The sequence below is a fragment of the Mchenga conophoros genome, linkage group LG18 (genome assembly GCF_057382185.1).
Source record: "Mchenga conophoros isolate Kocher_MC1m ecotype Shallow Benthic linkage group LG18, M_conophoros_male_GT1.1, whole genome shotgun sequence".
Classification (NCBI taxonomy): Eukaryota; Metazoa; Chordata; class Actinopteri; order Cichliformes; family Cichlidae; genus Mchenga; species Mchenga conophoros.
Genome location: NC_140543.1, coordinates 6,114,025 through 6,136,235, shown reverse-complemented (window position 1 = coordinate 6,136,235; position 22,211 = coordinate 6,114,025). Strand labels below are relative to the sequence as shown.

At 39.8% G+C, this 22,211-nt stretch overlaps 1 protein-coding gene across 6 annotated transcripts; it reads left to right on the top strand.

Annotated features, from left to right (window-relative positions):
* The first annotated feature begins 495 nt into the window (after positions 1-495).
* LOC146553081 (WD repeat-containing protein 37) lies at positions 496-22,208 on the top strand. 6 transcript variants are annotated; one of them, XM_085255478.1, is made up of 16 exons: positions 496-652; positions 3,544-3,711; positions 5,595-5,630; positions 9,113-9,209; positions 9,524-9,619; positions 9,744-9,808; positions 10,832-10,918; positions 13,370-13,505; positions 13,779-13,850; positions 14,069-14,113; positions 14,433-14,509; positions 14,591-14,828; positions 15,861-16,002; positions 16,944-17,078; positions 17,334-17,448; positions 17,645-22,208. In XM_085255478.1, exons 2-16 carry the CDS (start codon positions 3,574-3,576, stop codon positions 17,774-17,776), a joined length of 1,611 nt encoding a protein of 536 aa, XP_085111604.1. In that variant the 5' UTR covers positions 496-652; positions 3,544-3,573; the 3' UTR covers positions 17,777-22,208. The 6 variants fall into 6 exon arrangements, with proteins under 6 accessions (XP_085111604.1, XP_085111603.1, XP_085111605.1 ...); XM_085255477.1 differs by having other exon boundaries at positions 14,588-14,828; XM_085255479.1 differs by lacking the exon at positions 5,595-5,630 and having other exon boundaries at positions 14,588-14,828.
* Positions 22,209-22,211: the final 3 nt, after the last annotated feature.

Genomic DNA, 22,211 nt, shown 5'->3' with positions numbered 1-22,211 from the left:
TCTCTCTGGGGTCGTTTTGTGTCTCCTTGTGATAGCTGTTCATGTCTTTGTGCTATGCTGTGATTATTTGTCATCTCTTTTTACCACCATTATGTCTATTTGGGGTCGATTACTGTCACGTTTTTGTTTGTTTGTTTTTTTTGTCATTTTACGGATGTGTGTTTTCTGGGATATATTTAAGACCTGGTTTTAGAGCTTGGACCTTTTCCTAGACCCTGTTCATTATGTCCATTATTAGAAAGCATTTACACCAGCATGATTAAAACCGCTTTTAGTGCTTTTATTATATCTCTGAAATGGCTTCATTCCCTAATTTAATTTTCATGAAGCCAAATTTACAAAAACATGTAATTTATTTGTAAAAGCTCCATAAATTTAGACTAGTTTGTTTTTATGTGGCGACAATCAAGAAAACAAGAAACTAACAAAGTCTGGATGGAGTTTTGCTGTGACCGGCGTAGGCTTTTATTGCGAAAAAACCTCGGACCGGAATTGGCTTCGTTATCTTTTCTCGCGTAACGGTACCCGTCTGCTGTCAACGCGGATTTTGGACAAAACCTGCGCAGCATTCTCAGACCTTGAAGAAAATGTTAGCGACGACATCAGTTCCCATCCACTCCCGAAATAAAAACGAGTATTTGTAGACTTTCTGGTGAGTTGGCCTCCATGTTTGAGCAGGTTATTTTCACCGTTAGCCCGTTAGCATGCCTGGCAGCACCAGCTAATCGGGGAAACGTTAGCTTGGCTAAGCTGGGCATCGCCGCTTTAAATTGTCTAGAACTGCTAATGTTAAGGTCCACTTTTCCCCCAGGTATTTTCGTTCTTTTTAAAACCTTAAATGCTATTTTTTTTTTAAATAAAAAACATTTTATCCAAATGTAATGCAAGATAATGTGACCTTAGCGCTGTTTTCTTTGCGCTTACACCAGTGACAGTCAGCAGGAGGAACTAGGCACCAGACAGCTAAACAAGGCTGGTTTTATTCCTCAGAAACGGGCAGTAACGGATAGACGACTCTCTGATGTCTGTGATAGTTTCAGCCTGACTGGTGATTTAAAAACGCATCTTATTTGCATGTTTTAGTATCCAGACACCTTTGTGTCAACTCAAGGACAAATGTAACACACACCAGGCTCAGATGTGTGTGAAGACTGATTTGAACATCCAAAAATTAATCTTCCTTTCGTGTTTCTCTGTGTAGTTGAACCTAAATTACTGTCCTTTCCTGAACCTAATCCAACTGTTTTGTTGGTTAAATATAACTGAGTAGTTTTGGTTCTTAAATCCAACAAAACTTAAAACCGAAAAAAAATAAAATTAAGAGGTCGACGATGACTGTTGGTTGGCACACAGGGGCCAGACCTCTTTTCTCGGTAGAAAGGGTAAAGTCATCCAACGCAACCTGGCGTTCTTATCACCTCAGCCGACTTCTGATAATCTGTTTCTGGCAGTAAGCAGTGAAGTGTAAACATTACTCAAACCTCAGAAATGTTCCTGGAGCAAAACACACACATAGGCTTTTTGTGTAAGTCAGATGGGGTAAGTAACTTGTCATTCGTAATATTTAGATTATTTTAAAATACATACATCTCAAGTGATGGGTCCTGATGAATGTATGATCAGCAGGCTTTCTTTTAACATCTTAGAAATTATTCAGCTGCATAACAAGTAGGAGTGGGCAGGATGTTGATCATCCGCTTCTATCATGGTGTGGGATTTTGTTTTGTAGTTATGATTCATGATAAACAAGTTAAACGCCAACCTGAACACTTCAAAGAGGAAAATATTCTGCTCTCTCTCACTGATTTATGAAATGACAAGAACGAGTCAGTGAGTGCTGCCCACCTGATTTTTTTTCTTCTTCTCTCTCCTGTATCTTTAGAACATTTAATGAAGTCATGAAAAATGTTGCATTCATTTTAGTTACAGCCCTTAAAATGACTGACCTGGCCCACCCTCATAAGGAGACATGAGTGGGTGGATGTCAACTCCATAAAGTTATGTTCCTTGGGTAAAATATGTGTTTTTAAAAAAATGCCCAAGTATAAAATCATCTAAAAACACTGATTTTCTGGCCACTTGTGCCATGATAAACTGGTATTGGCATTAACGGTGATATTAAAAGAAAAATTAATATTGGGTTAAAATTGCTCAAATGACAGGATCATAATTAATCCAGTGTTGGGTTAAGGACTTTGCAGTTCATCAGTGACTCTGTTTTCTTTCGTTAAGTACTTTATTGTAGCCACAGATAATTATGCTTGGAGTAGGTATAAAGTTAACTTTACTGAAGTTCTCTTATAATGCAAATTAAAATGTTTGACATTTTGACTCAACTTTATGTACTTCAGAGGTTTGTACCTGAGGCCTGGGCTCACAGATCAACAACTCCTCGTCCTTCTTTTCCTCTTTTGTCCATTCTTCTATTTATTACACTAAATTTGACATGAGACCTTTTCTTTTTCTTTCTTTCTTTTTTTTACTTGCAGATTTCATGTAATTGCATCTCAGAGCCATAAGTAACCCTATTTAAAACATTTAAACTGTTGTCACTCCAGAGAAAACACTTTTGAGTGTTCTGCCGTCTCTGGCGTCCTTCTCTGGTGCTGTTATTTCAGTTTCCTCTGTTGGAAATTCTGATGCTTTTTTAGATTTAATATTGTAGACCTTCTGTTTTCTTTTTTAAAATAAAACTTTAACTGCTTCCTTTCTGGTAAGCTTACAGGTAAACTGGTTTCCTTGGGTAGAGAAAAGTGGGTGTGGCACTATGCAGATTGGTTTGAACAATCCGGGCCAGAGCAGGCCTGCCAAAAGGTCCAATCCAATGTAATTTTCTCTGTATTTTGTCATGAAGATTAATGTTGTAATAAATAACCGAAGGGTTAATGTTACCTGAGACAGGATTTTATTACAGTAATATATCTTTGTAATCTGGAAACAATTATTTTGTTTCTCCAAAAACCTCTCTGCCTGTTGCTTCATCCATTTTACAAATGTATTATTTGTTTCCAGAATGAAGTTAAAAAGACTGAATATTTCAGAGGTTGTTTTTTTTTTCATATATTGCATGTGCAGCCGTTTCTTGCATAAAGTGAGAACATTTCTATTAGTGAATGTAGCAAATCTACATGTCTAATTATTGAATGAGCTTTTGGCTGTTGTGAAACCATAATCTTTTTTTTTTCTTCCAAATATTGCTCGTCTCTCACTGGAACATTTCAGCTTCTTCTAACAAAATATTGAACACAGACAGTTTTCAGTTTCTGGAGCTGAAAGAAAAGGTTGTGATGTGGTTGTTAGCTTCTCAGTTTCTATCCCAGTGGGATTTATTAAGCGTGCTCGCTGAGCAACACTCTGTTTCACACTCATTCACTTTGTCATTTCACACTTTCACACGTGGAAGCTGCCAAATAAAACCACTGCCAAGTGCAGTACTTGGCAGTGGTTAGGATTTCGTCTTGATGCTTTGCAGTGAGTGAAGAAGACTGGATCTGTTCTCTTCGCCCTTTGGTCAGCCTCTCTTTTGTGATTTTATACTTTCAGTCTGTGGTTGCATCAAGTTTGAACGGAGGGATGCCAGTGGAGAGCGGGAGTAGCGCTGCTGCCCGCCAGGCCAAGCAGAAGAGGAAGTCCCACAGCCTGTCCATCCGCAGGACCAACAGCACTGAGCAGGACCGCTCCGGCCTGCAGAGAGACATGCTGGAGGGACAGGTGATGATTCCTTAAATTGTACCCTGAGAACGGATGAAAACTGCCTTGTATTTCCAGCTACTCCTCTGGAAACTGCACTCCTCTGCTGTCTTTCAGTATTAGCCTGCTGCTGTCCTGCTGTTTCTGTGAGCACCCGTAAGCACTTTGGTTGTAAGCCTAAGCCAATTAGCTTTTAATACAACCGTTTAGAGGACACATGATGGTTTATATTGTTGCTGGCTTGCCACAATTACTGGATGAGTGCTGTAAGATTGTTTTCATTTAGTGGATAAACAGATGGATTTAGAACAGGCTGAGCCATTTGAACTTCGCTCGGGTGGATCGTTCAGCTCAGTGGTGTTTGTTCCTGTTTCTCAGGTGTTAAAAACCCTGCTCGCTTTCTCTGTGGCCTGCCAATAAGGAGCTGAAATACTCGTAGGATGCAGGGTAAACACAGCTTACCTGGAGGTAATTATCTGAATCGAGAGTAAATCAAGAAAAAAAGGGAGAGGGAAAGGATTAGGAGCCTCTGAATTAAGACTTGGCTTCAGTTAGAGGTGCACATGTAGAGCAGGGAGAGTTAAAGCCTGTTGAACTGAAACACAGTTCACTGGCTTGTCTCACCTGCCTGGTGTACCTGTAATCTAGCCACTTACAAAAATCACTGAAGCACCTTTTTATTGCAGTTTCTTAAAGGATCAGTGCATGTCATTTATTTGCCAGGGAGGCATTTTAGCATTTGGCTTTAACATACTGTCCAGCACCTTCAGATAAAAATAAAAATATCAGGATCGTTTGTTCGGGTCTGACAAAGTGCTGAGCTGCATCTGTAAAGCAGGGTTTGCTGCTTCACGTGGATTAATGTTGTCCTCGTGTGAGCCTTAATACGTGAGGGCATTGTTGGCTCAGCCCATACATGTGGTTTTGGGTTTCAGTCTTGACTGACTGTGTTGAACACACTCTGCCATGTAGACTTAATAGATATTCAGACCTGTGTTTCATTTAGGTTGGCAGGATTTTTTCCTAATTAACTTTAGTGTTTTTATATGAAGAAATTCAGTAAAACTTTTTAATAACCAGGTTTATTATTGCTTTATTATTGCTTGTTTGTTAATGCTTGGTCAATACATGATTATCTTACTGGTGGATATAAAGTTGCAGCTGATGGTTGTAAAACATTGTACTCCCCGTGGGCCAAACGCTCAGGCAGCCTGCTTCAGACAGGTTTTTTTTTTACTCTTGGCTCTGTATGATGTCAGTGATGTGGCACATGATGAATATGATTGTCTCAGGCGCACAGCTCTGTCTCTGAGCACCTGCTGTTCAAACCTTTTATTTGTAAGAGACAGCTAATCAGAAGAAAGTTCCCTTAAAGGGAGCAGAAAGGAAACTAGAAAAACATAATCAAAACTGATAGTGAACAAAAAAAAGGATTATTTTTGATCTATGTTAGTAGAGTCCAAGAATCAAAATCAATGTGCGTTTGTTTCTTGAGTTAAGGTAATTTATTGTTTTATTTTTGCGTTTGTATGTTGGTCCTTTTCACATGTCACAGTAGGAAAAGCACAGATGGAGGTCTTTATCACTTTACCACCATTCAGCAGCTCTAGTTTACTGAGACACCTGAGCGTAGCGGTAACATTGATAATGTTGTCAGCAGCATCCGTGCTTTTCCTGCTGCAAGAAAGGTTCATAACCTTAAGAAGAAGAAATGGTGCAAATTTCTTAAATTGCAAATCTAAAACTCCCTGAATGTGGAAGCTGAACTTGTGATCATGCAGTGAAAAGAGGTTTAAATCTGTTGCAGATTTAAACCTGCTGAAAGCGCCTGTTTCTAACCAGACGTGGTGTAATCCCTTCCTCATGACTTTTTGTTTTCTCACTCTGGTCCCTTTTGGTCTCAGTCCTCTGATAATCTGGAATCCTTCATGAGAATGGAGGTAAGTTTCAGGTGTTTCGCCCTCTGTGTTTCAGATAATAGTGTAACTTCCCTCATAGTTTGTAGAGCTTTAGCATTAGTTGTATACGTTTGGTGTAGTTTAGGCTTGATTAGTAATAGGTGGAGGTGAGGTGTGGTCGTTGCTGCACTTCTACTCTCCTTAAAAAATGTGACTATTTCTAGATTACAGGATGTTTTCTTTTGTGTTTATTTAAATAATATCTACATTTTGCAGTTACAAATAAATCAGTGTTTGTGACCTGTTTAGTATGTCTTTGAGAGAAGATGGGATGTTTTCAGCTCTGTGAACTTGAGGTGGAAAAGTTGTTCTTATGCAAATCATAATAGTGCTGCTCTATGTAAATAATGATGCACATGAAGGATGTGACTTCAATCTTGCATATGTTTCTACTGATGTGAAGAATCAGCAGGTGTTTGAATCTTACATCACCTTCTTTATATACTAATCCTGAGTCTGTAAGGAAATAGCCTAATGTATCAGTGGATTTTGGTTGTATTCAAAATCTGTATCATGCCTCTTTAGACTCTCCCTGCATTTGTAGGTATCGCTGTCAACTTGCAACAAAGGTTACAGGAAATTCACCAAATGTAAAGCTTTTATTTGAACATCTGTTTACTCATGTGAAAACAGAAAAATAATAGTCATTAGTTATGTTTCATTTCAGTCGGTTCCTGGCTGAACTTGTCTGTTGGAAACATGTCACTCTCCAGCACCTGGCCAGTGTATTTACCCAACATTGGACCCGCTGGTTATGTTGAATCCTGTGGGATCAAGGCTCATATATGTTAACATATTCTGACTTCTCACATGTGCGTAAAATGTTCTCCACACCGGTAATAAGGATTAATATAAAGGAATTTGTCTTTTGAGCATAAGACTAATTAAAAACATAAGATTGTTTTGCATTTTGCCCTCATTTGATTCATTTTAGGCAAAGATTTTCAGTCGTTTTGGACTTTGAGATCTCATACCTCAGTGTGCTCTAGTCTGTAGACTTGTGGCTTCACGCAGCAGTACATGTATCATCATGCAGCATTGTGTCGTAGTCAGCCCTCTTTCTTTTTTTTTTCACGTCATTATCTCAAATGTAGCACAAACCCTTTAGCCTTTGAATGCTGACCCACGACCGATTTCTATGTAAGTAGCTGCGAGCACAAAGGCAGTCAAAGAAAGAAGGCATGCTTTGTGCAGAGTACACAACGAAGAGAGCTCCACACACTGACCCGTTTCATCGTGACTGGCCAAAGCTTGGAGATCTCTTCCACTCCGTGCTTGTGTCGAAGCTGCTGACTCAACTACAGACAGAAAGCGACACAAAACTGTTTACTCGCTGTGAAAAAGCCTTCTCAGGTGGATTCAAATCTGACTTATAACACTTGATTTTTAAAGCACTGGACATTTTGTCAGTGCTTTTTATGTTTGTTTGTTTTTTATTATTTTAAAACTTGACATGAATATTTCAAGGAGAAGTAGGTCTAAAAGATTGGCTAATTTAAAGTGGAATAAAATATTAATATATAAATTTTTTATAGCACTTTTTGGGCGTGGTCGATAGTGTGCATTTTATGAAATGCGCTCCTGGAAAAAAAATAAAAGGCGATCGAAATGACTGTTGGTGCCAATCTTTAGTCCATCTAAAGGCCTAATTATAATAACAAACAAATATTACTTCAAATGTTTTTTTTGGAAAATATTTAGTTTTTTTGTTTTTTGGGGCTAAAAAAACAGGGCGCTCATGTAATAAAACTGGGATTTAAAGGGTTAAAACAATGAAAATATAATTAAAACTTGACATGGATATTTTAAGCAGAAGTAGTTTTAAGAGATTGACTAATTTAAACGACTTTTTTAACAGTTGTTTGAGGATGTACCCTCTCCTCTCACATACTCTTCTCTTGTAAAGTGCTCCTACAGACTATGACAAGGTTAATCTTTTTATACATTTTTGTGGTCATCATCTTTGGAGGTGATGACTTTTGCCCTCTCTGTACATGTGCTGGCTGTCGTTAGGGTAGAGTTCATCACCAGTCATGCTACATGTGTCCAACTATGCTGTTTTTGCAGGCATGCTCAGGCGCAGTGTGGAATGCCTGACGTGAGCACACCCTCAGGTGTCATATATTTCATCATAGTTTTTGTCCTTGGGTATTTGTTTTTTACTTATTGTCGAGTTTAGTTTATTAGAGCTTCTAAAGCATGAACAGTTGTCTGCCTCTGTGTTGGTCTTGCTTGGTGACCTGACCTCTGAGCTGGATAAGGGGTGAAGAGGGAGGATGGATTTATTTATTTATTTTTTAATCAGAGGCATTTACTGTGCAGACTTTCCCATCACATTATGTTGCCTTTGGGAATAACCTCTAAAAAATGTCTGAATTTGTGCACGCTTACCTTTTTTTTTTCTTTTTTTCTTTTTGTGTCTTTTGGGTTTTTTCTGTTAAATCTTTTGTGCTTTTCATGTAATTTAAAGAAACTTGAAAGCTACAGTTATCAAATGACTCTTAACCTAAACTGCAGTGATTAATGTCCCATTGATGGACATTTTTTAAAATCGTCTAAATATCAGTTTAACCCATGACATTCTTTAAAAAAAAGTCAGATATTGTGTATTTATTTTTATTTGTATATCAGTCCATTACAACACATTATAGATTATTTAAGGAAGTTTAAAGCACATTGTAAAATGGGATAAAGAGAAATTCTGTCTAGAGTTTCCTTTTATAGCAGCAGTAGTCTTGCAGAATGGTATACATTTGTCAAAGCCTGTTTGTTTGCCCTATAAAAACACATTCAGACCTGTAAGGCACCAAGACCTCCCCAGTGCTCTGTAACCATCTCACTGTTTCTTTCACTTTTATGGATGATTTTACTAATTCTTTCCTTCTTTCCTGCCCGAGCCTGAGTTCACGATTATTTCCTTCCTCCAGGTTTATGGTGTGATAAGAGGCTGTTCCTGTGCTTTGTTGCAGTAAATTTGTGCTGTTGGTACCAGATATATAGCCTGCTTGTTCTGCAGGCTTTCTCACTCTGTAATGTTGTTTTCGTGCTCAGAGAATGGATTGAAATCTATGGGAGAACTCTGCAACAGGATGGTAGAAGTTTACCTTCCTAGGGAAAACGTCTTTGTAATGCCTTATTTTTGGGCAGCGCCAGCAAATGTCTGAAGCATTTTTTGTCATGTTTCACAGTCAGTCCTGATGCATGCTCAATGATCCAGGTTAGAAAATGGCACAAAGTCGATTCTATTCAGGGTAATGAAATCTTCCTCCCACTGAAAACATCCAGAGGAAGCAGTTTGTTTGCCCTAGTCAGTGAAATTAAGTTAGATATAATTTAGTTAATCCTTCAAAATAAGTGGGCAGAGGCACGTCAGTAAGGTGGCCAAGTGACCAGAACAGCTTCTTTGGATAATCCCTCATATTTCCACGTTTTTTTAATGCTCTCCTTTTTTCCACCCTCTCCAGGACTCCAAGCTGCCTCTGTCTCTGAGGAGCAATCTGCTGGACCTGTTCAGTCAGATCGAGAGGGAGTTTGAAAACCTCTACATAGAAAACCTCGAATGTAAGTTCCCATGAAAGCAGAAGTGATTGCTCTAGCTTTTGTAATAATTCACTGTGCAGCAAGAGACCCAACACAAAAACGAAAGCAGTTTGCATTTCTTAATTTTATTCAATGCATTTAACTTTTTTTTTTTTTTATTGAGATGCATGAAAAAAATGATAAATTCCTACAAAATAAAATGAATTTATCAGTTTCTGTGGCCAAGTAAGCAGAAAGCTACTACTCAGCAATGGAGAGTAACTTGCTAACCCTGCTGTGGTGAATAAAACGACACATTCAGATGTCTTTTAATGCGCGACATGTTTGACTTTCAGTACGCAGAGAGATTGAAACACTGAATGATCGCTTGGCTGCAGAGGGACAAACATTTGAAGGGGCGGATTTAGCAAAAGGAGCACTTAAAACAAAAGGTGAGATTCATGTACAGTTATGTTATAGGTAGCATAGATATATTACTCATCTTTTTTTTGATTGTTTTAATCCTCTGACCTTTGACTTCTCTGACTTCTTTTTGTTTTTGTATGAAATTCACAGCGAGCCACAGCACCAGCCAGCTCTCTCAAAAGCTGAAGACGACCTACAAGGCCTCAACGAGCAAGGTAAATCGAAAATGTTTGTAAATTAAATTGTTTTATGTATCTGATATTATAAGTTACCAGTTTGTAAGGTTTTGGAAATTTTCTGTAATTATTGCTTATTAAACAGAGTTTCTGTAAATCCTTCCTTCACAAAAGATCTGAAGTTCAGTTTTTGTGAGCCTTTGGGTGCTTTTCATTATACTAACGTGTTTCCTCATTTCCTCCAACTGTGGCTCTTCCTTAAATGAGCTCAAAATAATTGATATAAATGACCCCAGAACTCAGATAAAAGGTAGTTACTTATTAAATACTTGAACTGACAAAAATAGCTGATTATTATTATTAGCAGTAGTAATACTGTTTGTTTTAATCTATATTGAATATTCCTTTTAAACCTTCCAATTTATGTACAAGTGTCTTCTTCTTATAAGTTCTCGGCTGTTTATTTACCTTCATTATTATAACCTGAAGGGTAATAAACGGTGTGGCTGTGTAAGCGTGTCAGTGGTAAAATAAACAACTACTTTGTGTGATGATTCAACATTTTGCCATAAAATTATTTCTTTATTTCAGGTTTATCACACATTATGTGTGATGGCACATTATTCATATCATACATTTACCATGTTCTATTATCTGTTGATTCTTACTCACAGCACAACAAAGGAAGCACAGTGAGAGTAAACTGTGCCGTGTAGAGGTGCAGCTCGTATACGTCACCTCAATTTAAAAAACAAACAAACAAAAAAACAAGACTTCAGTATAGCTGCATCATTTCTGAGCCATGGGAGGAGAGACGAAGCTCGTTGGCATCATGAAGAGCACCCTTAGTCTATTTTTAATATTATTTTGTCCATCTCAATTATATAAAGAAAACAACGCAGTAAAAATGTTCAGTGTCACTTGTTTTGCAGTCAGTAAAGACAAAAATTTGAGGAGGTTTATTTAGCGCCTGTTTCCGCTTTGTCCGTGTGAGCTCACATGACTTTTGAATGTTAAAGAAAAGAATTGCTTTGCTTTCTTTTTTCACTTTTTTGCTTGTAGCCGCGTTCAAATTCTTGCCATGCCAGAGTAGGTGGATCCCGCAACTTCAGCGTAACCAGCTGGGAGTTGTGGGGTGGAGACTCATGGGTAACTTGTTGATTTCTTCCCCTTGTGTGCCAATATGCATGAACAGCCCAGCCAGGGGGGCGAACCTCCCTCCCCAAGAGACTTGGTCATCCAAATGTAGGCTTTTGAGCTTTTCTCTCATTACCTGCGTGAGATAAACCAGCTCTTTATCATCTCCCTAACGGGCCTTTTCAGTTGCACCTTTTTATTTCGTTTTATGCCGCTACCGTCGGCATTCACATAATGGTACACTGTGGAGGCATCTTTAACACGGACCAGCTTCAAAATGCTTTTTTGAGGAGCATTTCCTGGCTGCTGTAGATCATTGCTGGCAGAGTCACGTGTGTGGCCTGCTCAAAAGTCTGTGCCTATAACAGATTTTGCTTTTTTAAACAAAAACGTTTAGTTTTTACTTGGATTACTTTTTAACTGTCAGTATTAATGGTGACTTTAAATATTTGGGTGACTTAAAATGACAGAAAACCCAAACATATCTTCATATTTGTTTTAAAACTTGGCCGTAGGAATCCCGAGTTACTTGAACTTCCTCAATTAAAGTAACAACCCAGACAGAATGACTCATTTTCCTGGTAAAAACATGAGGTATGATCACAGTTTTTAGGGCATGGGACTCTAAAACTCAAAAGCCTTACCATAGCTGTTTTATTTATTTATTTAATTTAAGATCCCCAAGTGGGAGTAGTCAAAATACTATGTATTAGAAAATACTATTTTCTAATACATAGAAAATGGGGACTCTTCTGTTGAAAACTGCTCAGCTGTAGCTGCATGTCCAGCTCTCATCACTGCTGATGATCCTTCATCAGAAAGTTGATGTTTGCTCTCTTTGTGAGTTTGAGGACTTTGGTGGCCAGAATGATACTTATGCAGAGCAGCCTGAAACCAGCAGCCGAGTGGGGGACCCCGAACAGAAGACCAGCTGTTATTCATACCGTGGAGTGATATATTAAATAAATAATTCACACTTTTAACTGATTATTTTACTAAGAAAAGCAAAATCTCACTGTGGCTGTGGCAGCCTGCACTCTGACACTACAAACTGTAGAGAGTCACTGCTCCATAATTCTTCTGCAGCGCTTCGCATTTCCTTAAACCTCCCCAAACGTCCCTGTTGCTGCTTTTTTAAATGTAACATGGTGCGTTGATGTTACAGGTGCACAAGTTATGGATTAATATCATTCCCAGTGTTATAACAGAAGACATAAGAAATTACTTGCTTCATATTATTTATTTATTTTTGTACACGAGAACGTACTGCTCTGCTTGCTAACAATCACAACCGCTGGTTCACACCCTGTCATCCGTTTGACTATCATTTGTTGTCTTCAATCCTTCAGATTTTGTTTAATGTTTCTCTTGATTCGTGTATCAGATGATTGATTTCTGTCTTGATGTTCTCCTACTTTGTTTCAGTTGGAACTTATTTAGTGGTCTGTGCCCAAAACGAACCAGAAGTCCTGTTTGTATCATCCCCATCTTTAATGTAAACGTCTCAACAAAATCTTGATACAGATGACAAAAACTACTCCTCGGTTTCGTGTCTAACCATAACTTTGGCCGCTTTGTTTTCTTTTTTCCTCCCTCTTTTTTAGTTTTAGTGATCCGCAGTACTGATACCGTATGAATAATGCGAATGCTTTCATCTGGGTTTGTCTGGTAGTTTGTTTTAAAGCTCGTCTGAGTGTGCGATTGCCAGTCTGATACTTCAGGAGCTTTAAAAGAAACAGGAACAAAGATATTTTGGTAAAAGCTCTTGAACCCAGTGAATAACACTGCTGTTCACCAAAGCTAATTAGCACTGGCATACTATAAGGACCCTGCTGAGCAGCTCCTCAGTGATCCTCAGTCCTGCTGACCTGCTTCCTCCCTCCCTCCATCAGACCAGGGTTCCTACACAGCTCGAGAAACTGATGGCTTAACAATAAAATCTGTGATCAAATTGAACTTTAGATTTAGTAACATCTTAAAACTTTTATCCCCTTTAAAGAATAAAAAACAAACAAACCAAAATGCCAAAGAGGGGCCCAGAGAAAGATGACAAGTGTCAGGAGAGACAGTGGGGTCAGGGATTTGGTTTGTAATAACAGAATTATCAGTTATTTATTTAGTTTTTAATTTAGTTTCAGTTAGTTTCCAGAGCGAGTTTACACATTTCAGTTCAGTTGATTGTTTAGTTTTTATTATTTCCATTGTTAGTTTTACATTTGTCTGGGGCCTCACACTGGGTGTGTTGAAAGATTTGACCAATTCGGAAAAGACTTAAAGACATTTCTTACATATTTTTATGTAAGACCCCTCAGTCACCTCTAGTGACATTATGGATCCTGGAATGTTTGGGTTGGGGGGGGGGGGTTTGAGAAGGTGAGGTGTGTAGGAATCCTGTTAGGGACACGTCTGGGATTATCTGGGATTTCCTGGTCAGTGTTAACATTGGCTTGATGTTACCATCAGATTGTGTCCAGTTTCAAAGCGACCACGTCCAGAGCGGTGTGCCAGCTGGTCAAAGAGTATGTGGGTCACAGGGACGGCATCTGGGACCTCAGCGTCACCAGGACCCAACCTGTGGTGCTCGGGACAGCGTCTGCAGGTATTTTCTTTTATGCTCTCGTACTTTATTTACGTCATACAGTCTTATTTTTTCTTCATTTCTGTGGCGGTGGTTTTGTCTCTAGCTTCATCTTCTGTCTTCAAACTCAGAGGTTCATGTGTCTTTATCTTTCCTTCTGTTGTTTACAATGTCAACATATTTAAACATGTTTAAGATCTTTTTTTTTCCTTTCCAAGCTGAGACCTAAACTAAAGCGTGATGGACAATTGCTAATAAATAAAAACTCACACTGTCCTGTGTGCTTTCCAACAGACCACTCTGCTATGCTGTGGAGCATTGAGACGGGAAAGTGCCTCCTCAAATATATGGGTCATCAAGGATCAGGTAGAGTTAGAAATGTCCAACCCTGGAATTGCTGAACCAGCACGTGATAATCTCTTCTGTTTAAGGAGTAGATCCTGCAGCATTGTGACCTGCTAAAATTGTTATTGCACAGTGATTAAACAGCCATCATAAAACTGGCAGTCAGAAAAACATTACCTGGTATACTATGCCTCAGTGGTGTTTGTCATGTGACAGAGTGCATATCTGTGTCTCCACAGTGAACTCCATCAAGTTCCACCCCACTGAACAGATGGCTCTAACAGGTAACCATCGACAGTATCAACATAACTAAGAGTTAAAGCTGAAGCAGCCAAATCTGTGTTGCGTGTACTTATTGCAGCAGCTGGAAAAATAAAACTGAAGTGAAATATTGTTTCCATACATCTGAGAAACCATAACCCAGACACGAGAAGGCTTCTGCAGAAGGACTGAAAGTGTCAACGAATAAGTGCTGTTGTCTTTTTACTGCTGGTTTTAACCATAAAGTAAAACATGGACACAAATGGAGCATTATTTCTTTTTATTAGTTTTTCCTTGACTCTCAGCAGCTGTCTTACCCCTTTATCTCTGCCTCCTCCACAGCATCTGGAGATCAGACAGCTCACATCTGGAGATACATGGTGCAGCTGCCGACTCCACAGCCTGTTGCTGATATCAGCGTAAGCTTTCCCCCTTAATATTTTAAAACTTGTTAGTGTTCCTGTCGTCAACGCCTCTTCCTCTCCCTCCTACATCAGCAGCAGACACCCTGTGAAGACGACGTGGACTTCTCAGACAAAGATGAGGCCGACGGCGAGGCGGAGGGGCCGAACGACTGCCCTTCCATCCGTGTGGCGACTACAACTCTCCGCAGCCATCAGGGTGTGGTGATCGCTGCTGATTGGCTGGTTGGGGGCAAACAGGTTGTGACGGCTTCCTGGGACCGAGCCGCCAATCTGTACGATGTGGAGACGTCAGAGCTGGTCCACTCACTCACTGGTAGGAAGACGAAAGTATTGAAATATGAAATATTGTGTTTATTATAAAAATGTGGAGCCCACACTGAGAAAAATATGCCTTTCAATCTCTCTGAAGTTGACTTGATGACATTTTATTAGTTGAGTTGAGTTGACCCAACTTCTGTGAAGTGTTTTTGGTTATATTGTCAGATTTGGTTAGTTAGAGCAAAGCTGTGGTTCTCCTTTCTAGTTGAAAATGAACTGTTTAAACATTTCAAATCATCTGTTCTGCACTACAGTTATGAAATTCTGCTTCCTTTTATGGTGCTGATCTTATTTCATTGGCATGTATTTAGTCATCTCCCTAAAGTAGATGTTTATTATCTCAGAGATGTAATTGTGTTGCCCTTAATTCTTTCAGTTTGTATTTAAAACACAGATGACCTGTACAACTTGGAATCTGCCATTTTTGAAAAGCAGGGAATCGTAAATCTTCTCCCAATTACGTCAAAGCAGAAGAGGAATGCAGTGAGAATGTAATCGGTTTAAATCGCCACAGGCCTCCTCTGCTCCTGAGAGGAGGCCTGTGGTGTTTCTAAGGCGTGTAGAAATGTAGTATCAGGCCCCACGTTTGTGTAGTTTCAGACAAGAAAGTATTTTACCATATGTCTAAATAAATCATTATTTCTACTCTCTTATCAAACTATAACATTCAATATTTCCTAACGTTTTTGATTGCCTCTGTGATGGACTTGCTTACACTTGCCTACTGATGTCATGTCAGACAGTGGAGTTTGTATCTGTCTGACTGATGAATAAAAACCAGGAAATTGGGAGGGATTGTGTGTCATTAAAGGTGCTGCAGTCAGTTTTGAACTGGGCGGTGTTCAGCCGAATGAAGGTCTCTCTGTGAAATTGGAATAAATTAAGATATTAAACGGGAGATGGTGCAGTGTAGCTGCACTGGAAAACATTCCTCAGTGTAAGAATGGCAGCTTTTAAAAAGAAAGATAAACATGAAGGGAAAAAAGGAGGTGTGTATGCTCCTCACTGTGTGCTGCTGTCTCTTCAGGGCACGACCAGGAGCTGACCCACTGCTGCACACACCCCACCCAGCGTCTGGTAGTCACCTCGTCCAGGGACACCACCTTCAGGCTGTGGGACTTCAGAGACCCGTCCATCCACTCTGTCAACGTGTTCCAGGGGCACACTGAGTAAGCCGAACACCCATGCATCCATCTCTATCTGTTGCCTTTATGGCAGGTGGTTCATAAAGAGCACTTTAGAGTGCTGTAGTACAATTAACCACAGTGGAGTGGAAGCCCAGTTATTTTGCATTGGTGTATAGATGCATACAGCTATGTCTCAAATAATGTAAACTTTCATACATGTTTCCTAACGTGTGTGTTGTATTAGGAATAGAGAGTTTGGCTATAAAGACAAAAACCTTTTTCAGTACCATTTTTAACGGTCATTTCTGTTGCTGTAAGCCACAGTAAAGATGGATATTTTAATGAGGGACTTTATGGGGACTAATAGTCAGTTCTCATTCCTGAGTGCTGGTGCTGCTTGGTTTCAGCTGCTGGCATATTTGTGCACAAGCTCTTCTTTGCTGGTGACAAACCTGTGAAATGAGCTTTGCACACAGCAAGAGACTAACACTGACATGGTCACCAGAGAGGGTGGAAGAAAATTCAGCGACCTGTTACACGTGACGTTATGCTAATGCAAAGTGGGCGGGGCTGGAATTACTGTTTGCTTCTCAACTTTAAAGCAGCTTATTGGAGCTACTACCAAGGGAGTGAAGGAAAGCACAGATGGATATAAGATTAGGTGGAAGATAGATCTATGTAATCAGAGTTTGTTCTTTACAGTGACCATCTATCAACTTCAGAGTGAAGCACGACTAGTAAATCATTTAATATTTGCACAGGGCTTTATACCACCACTGCCCCTTCACCCACTATCTTTACTGATGATAGATATCTGAAAGAAATCCACTATAAAACATTACGTTTTCAGTTCCTACCTCCTAACTGCAATTAGGAGGTAATGGAAACGGTTACAGCGGCTTTAAAAGGAAACAGAACAAGAAGCTGATGAAATGAAAGTTTTCTGAAGTCTAAACTGGACTTGTTTTCTCGTCCTGTGGCAGCACGGTGACGTCAGCAGTGTTCACAGTGGGAGATAACGTGGTGTCTGGGAGCGACGATCGAACCGTCAAAGTGTGGGACCTGAAGAACATGAGGTCGCCCATAGCAACCATCCGCACAGACTCTGCAGTCAACAGGTGTGTAAACCTGTTTATATTTATGTCATTAAAAAGTAACGATTATAGGAAGGAATACATTAAAATGACTACGCAGGTCTACTAAAAATCTACAAATGTATTTATAAGGGAGCAGAATTGAGCTTAAAAGGCTCAGTTTTAAATGTCACAAACATACGCGTCCCTGCTCTTTCAAATATGAATGTGATTTGGCTCTGATTAGACCATATACTGCAGATAAAGCCTGACCCTGTGTTCCCTGTTTACTCCTTTCAGGATCAGCGTGTCGGTGAACCAGAAAATCATCGCTCTTCCTCACGACAATCGGCAGGTCCGGCTGTTTGACATGTCCGGGGTGCGACTGGCTCGACTCCCACGAAGCAACAGACAGGTGAGTGCGAGATTTACCATTTAAACAAAAAACAAAGACTAAACCTCCACTAAGAATTTAAGCCACAGAAATAAAAATGAAAAGTGCAGCCTCTTGAAATTTTCTGTTTACTGCTTAAGAACAAGGATGCTCAGGATCCACGTCAAAGTAAAAATGTCACCCTCACAGCTGCTGCGTCTTCTGTTTTATGATTTAGGGTCACCGGCGCATGGTCTGCTGCTCCGCTTGGTGTGAAGACAACACCACCTGCAACCTGTTCACCTGTGGCTTTGATCGGCAAGCCATCGGCTGGAACATAAACATCCCCGCTCTGCTGCAGGAGAAATGACCTCCTCCTACTGTCACCTTACAGGGAAATGCCACCAAAAGTCTGTTTGGAATATCAAACACTGAAACCTTTGAGTGGGGTTAAAAGGCGGCTGGAGAAAACTTGTCTCGTACCTTTGTGTCGATGAAAAGTTGTCTCATGTTGTAATGTACAGGATGAAATTCCTGTCGTTTCCAGCAGCCGTCTTTTGAGCCCACGGGGGGTCGGTATTTGTACTCGATGTCCTTTGAGCTCTGTTCTCCTCCTTTGTTTGGGGTAAAGCAGAAAAAGGCCTTGCACTTGCTGTCTACTCCATCTGTCACGCTCACTAAATCACCGCTGCCAAAATATACAAAACACATTTGTGGTCTTTGCGTGGAAGTGATTTAACATCTGGAAAAGAGAAAAAAAAATCCTGTGCATCTCTAATGAAAAAAGCACACGAGCTTCTTCTTTGCCGCGAACAAAAACGCATTCTGTTAATGCTAAATCAGATCTGTGACGTGCTGACGTTTCTGCTTGATGCTGATTTAAAATGCAATACTCTAAATCTAATCTGTGCCACTAACAGCAGATTCATGCTGGACAAAGACAGCGGTCTGCTGCTTTAAAGGATCCACTCATTATATATCATTAGTTTTCCCTGTTTAATACACTGCAAGAGTTACATCAATGAAAACTTATTTGTGAAACTTGTTTACTTTCTGCGTCACGTACATTTCCTAGGTTATGATGCAACGTGGCAGTGGAAGCCCTCACTGCTGGAACGCTTGAGTCTCATGTCCTGCACTGGGATCTAACAAAGCGTTCGTTTTCAGCATTCACTATTATATTTGACTTTTTTTTTTTTCTTCGTTTTTCTTGGAAACTGAAATAAGTTTCCAAACATTTTGTTTGGCTCCTGGCTCTGTCTGTAACTCGCATAATAAATGAAAACCAATAGTTATGAGAGTGTAACTGAGGACCAGTAAGCTACAATACAGGCTGTAAAATGACTCCTGCGAGTTCTCGATGTGAGCCTGCCGACGTTCATCCAGTGGCCGCTTGTTGGTGAGCTATCATGAAACTTTAGCAAGTAGCTAACAATTTTACAAGAGTAACTGGTACTGCAGCAAAACATTACACTACTCCACATAACCAACTGTCTGTTTGAACTATAGACTGTATATAAAAGATGCATGTAGCCACTGTGATGTCACTCATTGGTTTTAGATGAGTGTATTAGCGACGGTTGCTCGGAGCCACCGTGTTGGTATCCAAAAGGCACCAACATGGTATCGATGTCCATACAGTGACCTGTGTTGCAATACCTGTCAGATAAAGTCGCCACACCTCCAATTTTGAAGCTAACAGTAAGCAAATGGATGGATATAGGAAAAAAAAAAAAACCTGTGTAGAGTTGTTATGGGGGAGGAAACTATCTACTAGGCTATAAGCGTTTTTCGCTATAAACAGGCTCTTTAATGCGGTAAAGTTGGGCATTTTAACACTGCGCTCTTTGTGAATTCACTCACTTCTGGAGCCAGCCTCAAGTGGACAGTAGTGGAACTGCAGTTTTGAGCACATCTTCAGTTTTTAGCTCTAAAAGTTGCTACTTATTGTTTATGGATATTAATGTTAGCTACTTGCTACTAGCTAACGTTGCATGCTAAATAATGTAGGCTCTTCAGTTAAACCATGTTGGGTTTATTATTAATCCTCAGTACATAACCCCTGACTGCTCGTTGCTGTCATCTACTGCAAAACCTAGCATTGAGTCTAGCAGTGAGTCATGTGCAGGTGTGTTACCAGACTACGCTGATCTATGACGCAGTAAAGCATCCACTGGCCTTTCAGTGTTTCAGAGCCACTTTTGATGTGTTGGTCCTATCGATGTTTAGGACATTTGTACTACTGTTGTTTTGTTTGTTTGTTTCACATCACTGTTTGGTTTTTGCCAAGGCTAACATGGGTCAGCATGCAATGACTCTTTGGCATCCTGCATTATTCATCTTTTTTCTCCGTTTCCTTGTTCTCCACCTGGCTTCCAGTAGTTTGCTGGTTCTTCTTCTAGTCTTTTTCATAGTTTAACCCATTCAAGAATTCTCTAAATTTAAGTAGCTGTAGTAGCTGGTATTTGACCCTGAAACAAGTCCCACATTGACAAACTGGCAAACCGTCACCCTAAAACTTCCCGATTGGTCCTGTGGTGGAAAGTTTTTTTTGGTGTGATGATGTCACAGCTATGTCAAAGCAAGCATAAACAAGTGATGCACTTTTTAAAAAAAGTATCTGTTACAGTTTTTCTTTTTGCTGCTGCTGTTGGAAATAAATGTTTTTCTGGTAACTTTTGGCTGTTGGTCAGCTGACATGGTGGCACATAACCTGAAGGACTTTAATGGTCAGGATGGTGGTTTTGAAAAAGGGTAATATCTCGTGCTGGCAGCACAGGGGTTTGTCTCACTCCAGTTTGTGCAGCTCTGTTTGTGCTGCAATGTTCAGGACGAACCTTTCCTCGCTAGAATTTTAATTAGAGACTCACTTTTGTTTGGAGCCAGTCGGTGTTAAACAGCAAAATCAGGATTTGCTCAGATAGAAATGAAGATTTCATGTTTGTTTGTTTTTGTTTTTTTCCCTGTGTGTTTATCCCAGATCCAGGAATCCAACAGGCATGCACTTTTTTTTCTGCAGTGCAGACATCTGATAAAGGAAAAAAAACATCCACTTTAAATGAGCATCAAAGAAGTGTCGTCAAACGTAGAGATCGATCTGTTGAAATGTTCCCTTGTCTGCTCAGTCCAGCTGTTGTACCAATGCCTGACATGATTGTAAAACCTTTTTGTAGTTTATCGCAGTGCCCTTTAGTGAATAGTGTTGAAACGATATCGTGGGGATTCTCTTGTGTGTCACATTTTTTTAATGGTACTTCAAAACAAGTGAGCACTGTTGCGACGTGTTTACTGTTACTGGCTTCGCTTTCCCACTGCCACTAAAAGACTCAGCCAAAGCTGCATTTGAGGGAATGGGAGACTCTGTAGTGTGTGTGTGTGTGTGTGTGTGTGTGTGTGTGTGTGTGTGTGTTCCACTCGTGAGTTACAGCAGTGACACAGTAAACAAGCACAATTCATGTAAAACTTATGTTTATAATTGTGGAGCGTTCACTGGTTTGTAGAAAGCACACTGATATGATTAACATTTTATCTCTTCAGTGGGAACAAAATACCTTTTTATTTGTTTGTTTGTGGGTAAACATGGTCGAGCTTTACTGCCGCCTTTTGCAACCCTGAATATTTACTTTCCAGCAGAACTGTTTGATGATAGAAGGTGTGAAAGGATCATTAGTCTGAATAAAGTGAAACAAGCACAGAGGTCTGAACTTCAGTGTTAGTTAAAGTTTAGGGAAGCCTGCCACAGAGGCTGGAACAGTTTTAAATATCAGGCTGCAAACATGTTTGTTTCTGCTTGGTTGGACATCGTGAGACCATTTTTCAATCTTCTTTTGTGTGTGTGTGTCAGTTTTGTTGCTTGATAGTGATTTTTTTCATTCACATTCACAGAATTCATTTTGTCACTTATGCCAGGGAAGACGCAGGCAGAGGTTTTGTTTTGTACATTTTTTTTGTGGTTTCTTTAGAATTGTTTGCACAGACAGGATTTCCTTCCAGTATCAGCATTACTCATATTTATTTTGTATTAAGCTGCATATGTTGTTATTGTCAGAGCTTTTGCTAACTTACGAGAACACAAAGAACTTCAGAGATCAGTGAAATCTAAATAAATGTGCTAGGAGTAGGAGGTTGATAGGAAATCTCAAAATTGTATCAGGAAAAAATGAAAACTGATTCGGAAAATGACGAGCAGCGCTCTCAGGCTGTTGTGCAGGGCTGTGCTCTGATGTTGAAGATAAAGTGACGCCACACAAGAGACTGAAAATGGACTGATTACATGAAGTAGATGAATAATCTGTAGTAAATACCGACGCGTTGTATTCTTATCTCGCATGTATATGCAGAGGTGGTCATTATCTTTAAAGTTGGGGCTCTAATCTGTTCCTCCGGCCGTCATCCCTGGTTTAATGACAGAACATTTGTTTGTGTGTGTGTGTGTGTTTCCTTGTTGACTTTTTCACTGCACTCGACTGCTCTTTCCACCAACACTGAGCCACTTTGTTACCACCTTCACGACTCGCCAGTTTTAACCGAACGTTAAGTTTCATCTTTCACGCCATCAGAAAAACCCGATCACTGAGCATCGCCCGTCATTAAGCTGCCATCCTGAACCCTCGTCAGACTGTGGTCTCCCGGTGTTTAAACTGTGTTTTGTGTGGTCGATGTAAAACAAAAACACAACAGCTCACAGTTCTCCAAAAAAAAAAGAAAAAGGAAAATGTTACTGAGTTTTGTGGATTATAGCTGTGCAACGAGGAACAAGCAGTCGCTTGTGAAACAAAAATAAAACATTTGTGCTGTTTGAACAT

Bases quoted from the DNA above. Each gene is read 5' to 3' on its own strand.
- LOC146553081 (XM_085255477.1), top strand. From the start codon at position 3,574: ATGCCAGTGGAGAGCGGGAGTAGCGCTGCTGCCCGCCAGGCCAAGCAG. The intron at 16,003-16,943 runs GTAAGCCGAACA...GTCCTGTGGCAG, and splicing joins GTGTTCCAGGGGCACACTGA to CACGGTGACGTCAGCAGTGT. The intron at 17,449-17,644 runs GTGAGTGCGAGA...TTTATGATTTAG, and splicing joins TCCCACGAAGCAACAGACAG to GGTCACCGGCGCATGGTCTG.